Source organism: Falco naumanni, chromosome 1 (assembly GCF_017639655.2).
Source record: "Falco naumanni isolate bFalNau1 chromosome 1, bFalNau1.pat, whole genome shotgun sequence".
Taxonomy (NCBI): Eukaryota; Metazoa; Chordata; class Aves; order Falconiformes; family Falconidae; genus Falco; species Falco naumanni.
This window is the reverse complement of record NC_054054.1, coordinates 73,191,795-73,203,944: the sequence shown is the minus strand read 5'-3', so window position 1 is coordinate 73,203,944 and position 12,150 is coordinate 73,191,795. Positions and strand designations below refer to the sequence as shown.

Sequence of the window (12,150 nt, the reverse complement as noted above, 5' to 3'; positions counted from 1 at the left end):
AAACCCAAAAACTCACCAGAGATCTAACATGACTACAAGGCTCTATTTTACAGGGTTTCTCTGCAAGTCCAGGGTTTGAATGGCTGGACACTTACCATTGCATAAGTTGAGAGCGTGTGATATACTGTTGAAGGGAGTAAATTTGAAGGGCTGAGTTTTCTTCATTAGTTTTTCAGAGCCTTATTCATTATTTACTTGTGTGTAACTTTTGGATCTCTAGATGTCCAAGTAAGAAAAAAAATGTGTGGCATAATGCAGACTTTAGGTGGTTACGATTAACAGATGCAGTGCAACTCTCAGCAGCAAAGCTCAGAAGACTCTTAAAATACAGCAGCAAGAAATGTAGATAAAGTTCATAGTGGCAACAAGTACACTAGCATTTTCCAGTCTGGAGTTTTGCTGAAGAAGTTTCATGTGGGTTTCTATTCGGTCTTAAATGTCTGCAATGCACTTGGCTATGAATGGCAAGGACAGTTTACTTAAAATGAAGGTTTCATTTTGCAGTCAGAGTATTTGTCCTGAATAGCTTCCTATTTTCTCTGAATGACTGCTTTTTGTCATGTGCTGCCCAAACAAATAAATAAAGTGTTGATAATCTTCTTGCACAGGTCCCCAGCAGAGAAGACAAATGCCTTTTTATTTATATAGGGTTGTGTGTGTGTATAAGTAAATATTTATACATAAATAATTACTTAAAGAATACATGTGTAAAACAGCACCTATAGTAATATATTCAGTGTTTTACATACTTATATAATGCATCTATAGAACACCCCCACCTGGAACTGTATAAACAAATCACGTAAAAGTGATATTTAAAGTAAATTAATACAGTGTTGTGTTTCTGTGTGTATATATATGTAATTTCATAATGGAAAATTAAATTTGAAAACGTTCTATGTTCTCATAAGCTTTATTAGCTTGTGATAAAGATTTTTGTCTAACTATAAACAACTGTTCCAATTTATTAACCAATGTGCAACTCCTTCAAAATGTGTTCCTTGTTTTCTGAGGGTTTTTTATTGGACTTCTTTCTACAGAGTTTTATACTTTGGGGTTTTAGCCAGTAAGTGTCTGGCTTGAAATAGATGTCTGCTACAATATTCCCTTGATGTATAAAAGGCAAAATACCCACTAGGATTTACTAATGTCTCCTATTTCTGTTTTATTTCTTTGTGCTAGAAGTTTGTGTTGGACTAATCCTGAGCAGTTCTCCCTCCATTGCGTCAAAGGCATATTACAATAGGACTGTGCTTTCGTTGATCTGGAGTAGGTCTGAGCACCGTCAACGTATTAGCCATAACTGGTTTAATTGTTATTTTCCATGCACTTCAGAGCATGCTTATTTCTCTGAAATGAGTTTTTCATATGTTCAATATTGTGGTTTTTCTTCTACATTACAAGAGGAATGTGCCATCAGCACTAGTGTCTTTATACTTAAAATGTGAATCCCCTTTTGATGTAGCATGGTTGAGTTGGATAAGATTTTGTACCTTGATGCATTTGTTCTGTGCTTTCTCCTTGGGTACTGAGCTGCATGCTCAGAGGAGAGCTGTCAGAAGTGTAGCTCTGAGTCCTCAGCTGTTTTGGCTGCCAGTTATAATGCTAAGAGATTTTTTTTTTCCCTTTTCTTTCTTTTTTTTTATTTTAAATAAATAAAATATGTGACTTCTAAATGTGGCAAAACTTTCTGTGGGCAGTGGATGTGGTGGCTCTCGCTGCTGCACTGGTTTTCACCTCGGAAGTGGACCTCTTTGTGGAAGTGGAAGTTTTTGCAAAGTGCCAGGCTGGGATGGTGTTAACATGAGCTATGCTCCCTGGACAGATGATTTGTGTCAATAAGCAACACTCGCAGTGTCTGAACTTGCCTCCATTTGCCTCTTTATTTCTGTGGTGTGGCTTATCATTATCTCAGTTCTTTGAAACAAGTAGGTTATTTCCTACGTGTTTATGCATGCCTGGTTTGTTTCTGGGTAGGAGGCAGTGAAACAACAACTGGTGTATCATAAGGGCTTCAATCTGTAGTAGCATTTTCTTCCCACTGGCTGTTAGTTTTTGACAGATGAGTTTTTGGTTGATGCTTCCCCGCTTAACACTCTCTGCTTTCACATGTGGGACTGCTTCATTAGTTGCGATTCCTTCTTGCCGCTGCCATGTATGAGGCGCTTTTTTTTTTTTTTTTTTTTTTTTTTTTTTTTTTTTTTTTTTCTGTGGGAAGGACTTCAAGGCACAAAGATCAAAATACTTTTAAAATACCCAGTATAACATATTATTATGTTTGTATTCCTAAATGGAATGTTCTGGAAAGCATGGGGTGATTGCATCATGTTTGACGCAGGAAAGGTATATCCCGTTAAGAGGGACTAAATCATGGACCGTGAAAGCCTTATGAAAACAAGATTATGCAGATCGGTGCTACTAAGGTTATTAAGGAGATGGATGTTCAGTTAACTGAACTCATTTAATCACCTGCAAATTAATAAAAACAATCCTCCTTGGAAAGGGAGGAAGTACACCTTTGTATGCTCTGCAGATGTCTTCAGATGTATGGTCTTTAGAGTATGGGAATGAACTTCTTTTGAAGAAGCTGAGCTCGGTCCCTTTTGCCACTTCACACTTCAGCTCTGTTAGAGAAAACTAACCCTGAGCTGTTCTGGGGCTTGTTCAGGTGGCCCCAGCGATAAAACTTACTTTTGTAACTTTCCAAACCGTTTATTCTGAATGAGACAGGCACTTGAAACTTATGTTCTGACGCAACTCATGCAGCTCCTAAGGTGACGCCTAGTCAGCAGTCCCAAGTAATCACCTGCTTGGCTTGTGGAGTTCATGTGTGTTGGCCATCCAAAAAACCCCAACCCCATGACTGGAGGAGAGACTACAGACTTGCAGCTTCCCAAAGCTGAAGCAGCCATACAAAGTTCACATTGTGTTTTTAGCTACACTTTCATTCCGTTCCTATTTCTGTCTCTCCAAGAAATAAAGCAGGCTGTAATTTTTACCCACTGGCATATAGTCTCCCAGGGAGAAACCTGGATTAGTTCTGTAAGCTCTCTGAACAGAAGAATAATCTTCAGAGAAAAGACAGCCAGTTAAAATAAATAGGGCTCTAAGGCACCCTGGCAGCATGAGAACACGGCTGAGGTCCTTGAGAGAACTCTTAGTGAAAGCTACTAATTTAGGGTCTTAAATATCTGCAGGCGTTCTGGCACTGGACTGTAAATCATTTTCAATCACTTAAGTATTCAGAAAGTATATATTTTTTTTTAAGATTGCCCACATTCGTGCTCTTGCAAATATAATTTTAGTTGTGATGTCTGAATTATTTTGCCTTAGTCCTTTTGACAACTTGTTTTTTGATGTGACGTTATGTCCTCTCCAAATGAGAACACTAGTTGTCTTCTGTTACTCGGGAAGCACTGCCCATCCCATCTCGGTGACAGTCTGTTCACCTCTTTGTTCTCTTCAAGCACTTTAGAAAGACAAAACCAGATGCTTAGTCTTCTTAGATGCCAATAGAGCTACACTTGCACAGAGTAGTTTCTTTAATACTTGTGTGAGCTGTGGGTTTTGACTCCTTTTAATTCCAGTAGGTATTTCCACATTTTAACTTGTATGTCAGTACCTGAATGTTTAAGGTACATGTAAAATACATGAATTGTATTGGAATTTATTGCTGTGTGTACAGTTAACTGCTTCCCTTTCACAAAAAGTCCAAAATCGGGGATCATTCTCTCTAATACCTGCTTTTGAACTTGCAGTAAAAATGAGGTAGTAGTGTTCTGTCAAAAATTAAAGCTGAAGGCACCTTCTGTGAATTTGTTTCTGCTTCCTTACATCTTGCAGCAGTTGGGCTGCTGTAAGGGAAGAAGGGGGAGAGGTAGCAAAGGTGAAACCTGCTCATGGAAGAGCAGAGCTGCAATAAAACCATGATCACTCAAGCTGTGACAAGTGAGAGACGGCACCAGGTAATAACCCTTCTGGTATCTGCATGTGGAAACTGTTCCTGCTTATTAACAACCTGTTCTGGGGCAAGCGAGGGAAGCTGAGGTTTGCTGCTTCTGCTTCACTCCCCTGGTCGCTCTGTTTAGTGTTGGTTGATTGAAAAATTAAAAAGCACGTATCCAAAAGGCCTATGTGTTGTGCAGTTACCCTATTTTATAAACCTAATCCACATTTTCTGATCCTTTTCTGTATCAACGCAATTGTGTCTAAGAGTAATTTATACTATGTGGTGCCTCTTCTGTTTTTAGCAGCTAACATCCTCTTGTGCTCCTCTGTAGGTTTGTAGCTCCGCATTTGATGTAAGGGTGGATAGTGAGTGGTGTGTGTGTGTACATGCAGCAATTCATTTAAAGTGCAAAAGCAAGTGTGCAGGAATTTTATTTTTTTTTTTTTTTTGTGGAGGGCATTAAATACTAAAGGTTGAAATACAGTTAAAAAAATTTAAAGTAATAATAATAATAAGAGAGAGAGGGCTGAAACCATTTGTCTTTTTCGTAAAATGTGAACCCATGGGGGCATGCTCAGACACATTTGCATAGAAAGAAAACTCAAACTTTGTGTTAGTTTTTTGTTTGACTGAATTTCTGAATGTGGGACTACAGAGATACACAGCTCAATCACATTAAAGAATATGTTGTTGTCAGGGTTACTGCTGAGGATAAGTAGCAGAACTGAGTGTGAAATGCGAGAGATGATTTTGTGGGTTTTTTGCTGGCAAAATGGCTGAATGCCTATTGGCTTTTCCTATGGGCTACAATGAGTCAAAGTGCTAATTTGGGTCTGCCTCAGCCAAGCCACTGCCACGCTGCAGTGAGGAAGCTGCTGCGTGTAGAAGGAGAGGGATGAAGCAAAGCTGGAGGACCTGGGAGGACAGGCCAGGAGGCATGGGCATCCCTTTTGCCAGGACTAAAGTGGTATCTGCTGTTGGGGTCCACAGCTAGACCAAGAAGTATGGTTGGTACTTTGCCTTACGCTCTTTTTCCTTACACATTACCTTTAATTACTAGGTTAGAGCTTTATAAGCAGTCTGTAAGCACTTTAAAAGTTGTGGGGAGAAAAAGGAGGGAAATGGAAATGTACAGGAGCAAGTGGGAGTACAGCCTCATGAAGTGAGGTGAGGGCAGGCTTTCCTGGCAGTGATACATACCAAAAGACTCTGGTAATCAAAACTTTTTTTGACCTAAGCTAATTTTGATCCCTGCTTGGTTTGGAGAAACCCTTTAGCTTATTTGCAGGGCTGCCTCATAAACTCTTGTAGCTGGTTGTGTCAGTGGTTTCCACTGCAAATGCTGCATTAGGGTTCTTATAACTCAGCTGTGTGAAGTTGATCTGGACTTTAAAATTGGCATGTATATTCTTGATTTGGAAGCAAGTATCGAGGCTGGCCGGCTAATCTGATGGCTGTGCAAATAATATTGCAGTAGTAAAGACCGTGAGGAATACGATACAGCTCTCAGTTTCCATTGAGTGCCGAGGAAGCTTGTTTGGCACAAAGAGCAGGTGCTGCTGTGGCTTCCCCCCCACCCCACCCCTCCATGCAGAAGTGGGAAGCTGGACCTTAAGTGTCCCAAACCTGTCCGGAGTGTAAGCTGGGTTTTTGCATCCTTCCCTGCAGGGATGGAGGTGAGGGAAGGGCTTTGGTGAGGTGCCCTGTTAGGCAGGGCGTGCTGGAGCCCACTGATGTTCTATTTGTGCTGGCGGTGTTCGGGTGCCAGACCCGAGCACGCTGTGCCACCACCCACGTGTGTTGCGTGGGTCTGGGGCTCCCCAGCAGGAGCCTGCTCAGCTGTGCACAATTCCTGCGAGGGAGCTGGTGCAGCTGCCCAGCATAAGCATGCACGCGTGCACCCCCACTCCCCCTTGTGTTTTTTGGGGCAAGCCTGCATTTTCCAAAACTACAGTAAGGGCTGCTTCTTTTGCAGCAATTCACCAAAAGGGGTCTTTCTAGTGTACTTTGAGCTCTAAATATGAGAGCATGCTGTTAGGATACTGGCTGTCAGTGCAAGGTGGTGCTTTGGTCAGCTGAAATCAGATAAGGTAGTAACAGATAGTAAGTGTAAATATTAGCATAAATTGTGTTATAGCAGGGAGATAAAGCCCCTGTGGTTTGCATGTTTGTGTGAAAAGGCAGAGCATTATTTACAAAGAGAGGTTATCTGATTGCTTTTTTTGAGATTTTGCAAAATTCTCTTGTAATGCTCTTTTTGTATGTGGGTGTGTTGCATTTTGGGTTTTTTGCCTCTTTAAAATGCATTATCATAGGGAGAAGGATGTAGACTGAAAGAGAAGCAAGAGTGGTAATGATACAAAGACCATTGTCTGGTTGACTTCTGCTGTGATTATTCACGTCCTTAGGCTGAATTGCTATAGCTAACTGCGTATCAGAAATGTTCGAGGGGTAAAAATTAAGCTAGAGGGGATGTCAGACAGCCCAGGGAGTTTCAGATTGTGAGCAATGAATTACATTCTGAGAGAAAGTTGCAGGTGACATTGAAGGATGCTTGTGTGATGGGGGTGAACGTAATTTACTGCCAGACCATGAAACAGCTTCTTTGGGAAAGTGGTTGTGATGCACTATCATGTGAGCTTGTTGCAGCTAGGATTGATTCAAGGCAGGCAGTGTGGAAAAGCAAAAGAAGCTTCCATCTCTGTCAAATAGACCTGTGTCTTATGAGTAACTGCAATGTAAGTATTTAATTTATTACTGCATAAAAGCTAAATAATGACAGTTCAAAAAAAGAGATGCTTGTCAAGTTTTCTTCTTAGACATGAGGGAAAATAGATGGTTATATATTAATTAGAAATTAAGCTGCAAATTACATTGGTTCAGAGATAGACACACATGTATGTTCACACATGCAATTTCCTTGGAAAGAATCTTTCAAAATACTTTATTAAAGCTTGAGAGTAAAAGAAAAAAAAGCTATTTTTCTTGCTTTTTTTTTTTTTTAATGTTGCTTACTGCAAAACAAAATAATAGGCTGGTTAAAATGTGGCTCAGGGAAACAGTCCTATTCCAGTTTGTGTTGGACTGTGTGCTTTTAAAAACCTGAGGCACAGAACTATGCTGAGACTACTTTTATACTGTTGCCTTTGAAGTTCATCCTGGACCAAGAACTGCTTTACTTTTGTTTTATCTCCATTTGGAATGTGTTTTAGGACAATATTTGCAGTTTTGGAGTTCTGATGTGTAAAATAAGAACAACTTTTTTTTTTTTTTTTCTCCCCCCTCCGAAATCTAATATTAGATGGGTGATTTTATTTACGTTTATTAGAAAGTGTCCTGAGCATCTCTGGATGGCATAGGCTGGCTTTTGGCCATGAAGCTGATTGCTGCTAAGGGGCCGAAAAGAGGTTTGGTTTGCTGCTGGGGGCTGTGGGAGTGATTGGCCTTAGCAGGTGCCTACTAAAATGTCTCTCCTACTTGCCTCCCCCTCTGCCTGCAAATGAGCTTCCCAGAGTAAAGAGACATGGAGCTGAGTAGGAGGAAACATTTCTGGTTTGGCAGTATTGTAGCTTTAAAGTGTACTGTGTAACATTAAAAAAAAAAAAAAAAAAAAAAAAAGACCCCCTTTTTGGTAGCTGTAATTCACACTTAATTTTAAAACCTGGCCTCATAATGTCAATACAGAATTAAAACCGATCCATCAAGAATTTGAAGAATATTTTTGGTGTTTAAAAGTTAGTTTGATTCATAGCTGGCCAGTTTTATAATTTTATTGCTCTACTCTTCTGTGCATATGTCTTGTTGCATTGATTCCATTTGTTTGCACATGTACATTCAATAAAGCTATGTTTTAGGGATATACTTTTTTTCCAAATAGGAATTAAGCACTGGGTGTTTTTTTGCTTTTGCCCATCAGTTTACTAGTCTTTTGGTATTTAGTGTAGGTAATATTGCAGCTCCTTGGTGACTGATGCCAGATAATTTTACTAAGCTAAGGTTAAATTTGAAATTTAAGAACAAAACTACTCATACGGGACCAAAAAAACCCCAAAAACAAAAACCCCCAAAGGCCGTACAAAAGCAGTAATGATTTATAAAAAGATGTAGGGAACTAATGTATAGGAAATTTTGAAATGTTATTTATATCTTCTGCATCTGCTGCATTTTTCAGACTGTAAGTGAAAAAAATGAAATAAATGGAGTTGGTTCCCATTGTGCAAGGAATATGGAGAGCCTTTGTTTTAGTTTTGGTTTGAATATGTACACAGTTGTACATACATAATCCCCAATATGTATATGAATTTATTGGTTATAATAGTAATGCACAGTTACAGAGACTAAGAAGTGTCAAAACAGAGACTCCTAGGGTATAAATATGTCTGCAGTCCGGAAAAGATCCTTAATTATTTCAAATGTTCTAATTCCTCCTGCTGTGTTCAGTGTAGATGTTTGCATTTATATACCTGTTCGTGTGATTATATTCCTCATGCATCTGTGGTAAAACTCTGCCCTTGTAGCTTCAGTCCTACTTCATTCTAGGCACTTCCCAAGCCAAGGATGCTGGCTGGTACTCTCAAGGAGGACTCATGCTCTGGCTGAGGCTTCCTAGAAGTATCAACCTCGCCTCTCTGGGTTAGTCAGATCTCTTATCCAAAATCAGTTGGTGTTATTTGGAAGTCTTATCCACTGTATCTTGATTAAAGAGTTTACTACTTTGACATCCCTCTGTATGTGCAGTTCTTCACAGTCTTGTCCAGTAATTTGTTCGGATGTGTTTGTGACAGCCTCATTTATAAGGTAGGTTTGGTCCCCTGCCTGCACGACAGGTCTTGCGGACATTGCCAGGGTATGTCATGTTTCTCAGGACCTGTTCTCCACCCCCCCCCCCCCCCCCCCAATCTCCAGGGTGTGCTTTCCAGCCATATTGTTAAGGGATTTTCAGTCGGGGGTGTTGCTGAAATGGTTTTACAGCTGTCTCCCATGTGTGCTTGCTAAGAGCTTCGTCCCCAGTGCACAGCAGTTAGTGAGCTCTTGGCAGCCAGCCGGTTAGTTGTGGGTTGCTGTGCGTTAGCCACCGTTTGTGGCACACTTGCATACGTTCAGAGGAAGCTCGATTTTATTCACTTGGGGATTCCAACCACAAAGCACAGTGATCCATTTGACCTTTAGCTTTTAGTGCCCTTACGTTCCTTTCCCTTTTCCAGACCTTGCTGACAAATGTCAGCATGCTGTAACTTGTCGGTTTAGGGATCTGTTTATGGCAGGTTCCATCCCTCACCCAAAGGTTTGAAGAACTTCCCTATAAATAGCTATGTTGGTCATACCTTTCTATATGCCTGTGGGGTTCCCTGTTCTGTTGTTTTTTTTTTAAAGTAGCTGGATCTCTTAGCTCAGATTTGGTATGAACACCAAATTTTGGAGGAATTTTGGCTTAGTTGTTGAAGCCTTTTTTAAAAGGCTATATAGAATTTATGCAATAAGCTATGTATAAGACTATACAAGTTGTAACTCTTACAAATTTAGCAAGTCAAAAAGTTTTTCTGAAATCAGTGCATCTCCTTTTTCCTTTGTCTTCTACTTTTCTTCCTTGCATTGGGACTTGCTCTGCTAACTTTCCCTTGCTAGTGCCCTTTGGTTTCGACTCCGGGTAAAATTGCTGTATTGACGTGTAATGCTGAGGAACTGGCCCCTATTCTGAATCTGAAGAGATGACAGGTCTTCCTACATCTCAGGCCTCCCCTTTCACCAGAATGATCAGGATAGTTAGCATCGGATTAACACCAAAGGGAAGGATTTTTCTGCTTTTGTTTGAATTTTTGGCTATTGTTTTCAGTTGCTAGATTGCTACTGCATGTGTTGGTGGGACATAGACTGATGCTGAAAAATGCCAGCTGTGATCCTGAGTGTGAAATTTCCTGCTTTAAGTCTATAAGTTGTCATGTGATAAACTTTTCAAGTGTTGCATTTGCCTTGCAGCATTAGGCAATACTTTTTCCTCAGTTAAAGTATTTGTCTTCAGATGCCTTACAATACATGTGTCACAGATATCATGTATTATAGTCTCTGAGATTTTAGGAAAGCCTTAACCGTATCAGGTCAGCTGATGGGACACTTCCCACAGGTTTACTGACAAGTGACTGTTCATACACAAACAGAAAGACTGAGTCCCTGGTACCTCGTGTGTTACTACCCCTTTGTCACAGACAGTTTTCGAGAGCTCAGCTCTCCTGTTGAAATGAATGACTGACTGTACTTTGTTGTTGTCGGTCATTGTCAAAAGGAACCACAAGGAACCGAAACTACTTGGTCCCTACTGAATTAACTAGAACAGAGGCAGTTAAAAAACAACAGAAATGAAAGCCTTCCTTCTGCTTCCCTTTGAGAAGCCACTTGCTGGAGCGCAACTGTGGCTCAAGGTGAACTCCACTTCTGGAAATAAAAATTAAATAATTGCACCTCTAAACTAAAAATATAGCAGTTTCTTCAAGGAATAGATTCATGCTTGCAGACAAATGAAAGAGTTGTGAGGTTGTTCTATGGCATGGAATGCCCCTTTGGCTAGTTTGGGTCACCTGCCCTGGCTGTGTCCCCTCCCAGCTCCCCGTGCCCCCCAGCCCTCTCGCTGGCAGGGCCCAAGGAACTGAAAAGCCCTTGGCTGGGTCTGACCCTCACCCAGCAGCAACCAAACCCACCCGTGTGCTGTCAGCAGTGTTCTCACACCGAACCCAAACCACAGCACTGCGCCAGCTACTCAGAAGAAAATTAACTCCATCCCAGCTGAAACCAGGACAGAGGTTTTGTACGCACGACACAAACAACCACAGCTTCTCTGCTGTAGAGTAGGAAATACAACTGGAAACAAAGAGGGAACTTGCACCATCCAGGACTGCTCTTTGCAGCCGGCTGTGTAATGACTAACAGATTGAGGACCGGGGATATAAATCAATGCGTAGATCTTGCCATGTGTTGCTTCATTCCTGTTTCTGTTTTGGGGAATAAAGCTAGTTGAAATTCAGTGGCGTCAGATGAAAAGATTAATTTATTGCTCAGTTAGGGTCAATAATGTGAACTTTACAAAGGTTTCTGTTGCAAGACTCTTTCAAGTGGACCAAAGGCAGTTGAGCTGAACTTTGGCAGTGACCTTGATCAAAGAGACAGACTGCTCAAGAGGCTTTTCTTATTCTGGTCTGAATATACTGTGGGTCACTGAGGGCTATAAACCTACTGAGAGAAAGGCAAAACAAAGTCCTGTAACCGGTCTGCCTGTGATGTTGAACTTTTGACTTTCTAGTAGTTGCAGCTGGGAAAGAAGTCAGCTTCGCTATTAATGAAGTCTTCCATGCATGTGACCAGTCATTGACAAATACATAAACTTTGGAGAGATTGTGTAGATGGAAAATCTAGAACGGAAAAAGCTGCTTTACAGACTGTCTTCTCTTGTGAGAAAAATTTCCTATATGAAGAGAGAAGATGCTGGAACTTGGCATTCAGGAAACAGCACATGCCTGTCCCTGCTTGTGTCTTGCTGAATGTAAACAGCTTCCAACCAATAAAGTAGAAATGGAGTTTGATTTTGAAAAACAGGCAATAATGTGCAATATTTTTTCTGTCATTCAAGTGAAGTAAGAACAAGAACCTATAAACATTGCTTCACTAGAGAGAAAGATAGTGCAGCAAATTTCACAAGCACATACTCACAAAGGAGAAAAGATATTGGGCGTGTTTTGTTGTTCTTTTGTGGGTTTTGGGTTTTTCTTTCTATTAAACCAGCACTGTGAATAAGATGTTGTTGTCCTGTGTTCAAAGAATATAAACATAAACCATCCAAGTTTGTCATTTACCATTCTTGTGATATTTCAGCTTAATGATGGTGGCAAGGCAGCCCGAGCACACGTGGGGATAGGTGATGTGGTTCTCACCATTGATGGGATAAGCACAGATGGGATGACTCATCTAGAAGCACAAAACAAGATCAAGGCATGTACAGGCAACTTGAACATGACTCTGCAAAGGTAAGACACCTTTTCTTTTTTCCTTTTTTTTCTTTTTCTTTTTCTTTTTTTTTTTTTTAAAGAAAATTAATTATCGTAACAGTTGTTTGGAGGATAAACCCATGTAAGTGGTTTGGCAAAGTGCAATTTCATTTGGCAAAATTCCAACTAAGTGGCCACAATTGAAAGGTATGCTGCTGTAGCCTGAAA

The 12,150-nt window shown here is 40.5% G+C and overlaps 1 protein-coding gene across 12 annotated transcripts in view; it reads left to right on the top strand.

Annotated features, from left to right (window-relative positions):
* PDLIM5 (PDZ and LIM domain 5) overlaps positions 1 to 12,150 on the top strand; it is a 132,884-nt gene that overhangs the window by 29,469 nt on the left and 91,265 nt on the right. For all 12 annotated transcript variants that reach the window (XM_040599237.1, XM_040599220.1, XM_040599196.1 and 9 more), the window contains one exon: positions 11,810 to 11,961. In XM_040599237.1, coding sequence (XP_040455171.1) covers positions 11,810 to 11,961 — 152 coding nt within the window. The remainder of the gene's footprint in view (positions 1 to 11,809; positions 11,962 to 12,150) is intronic.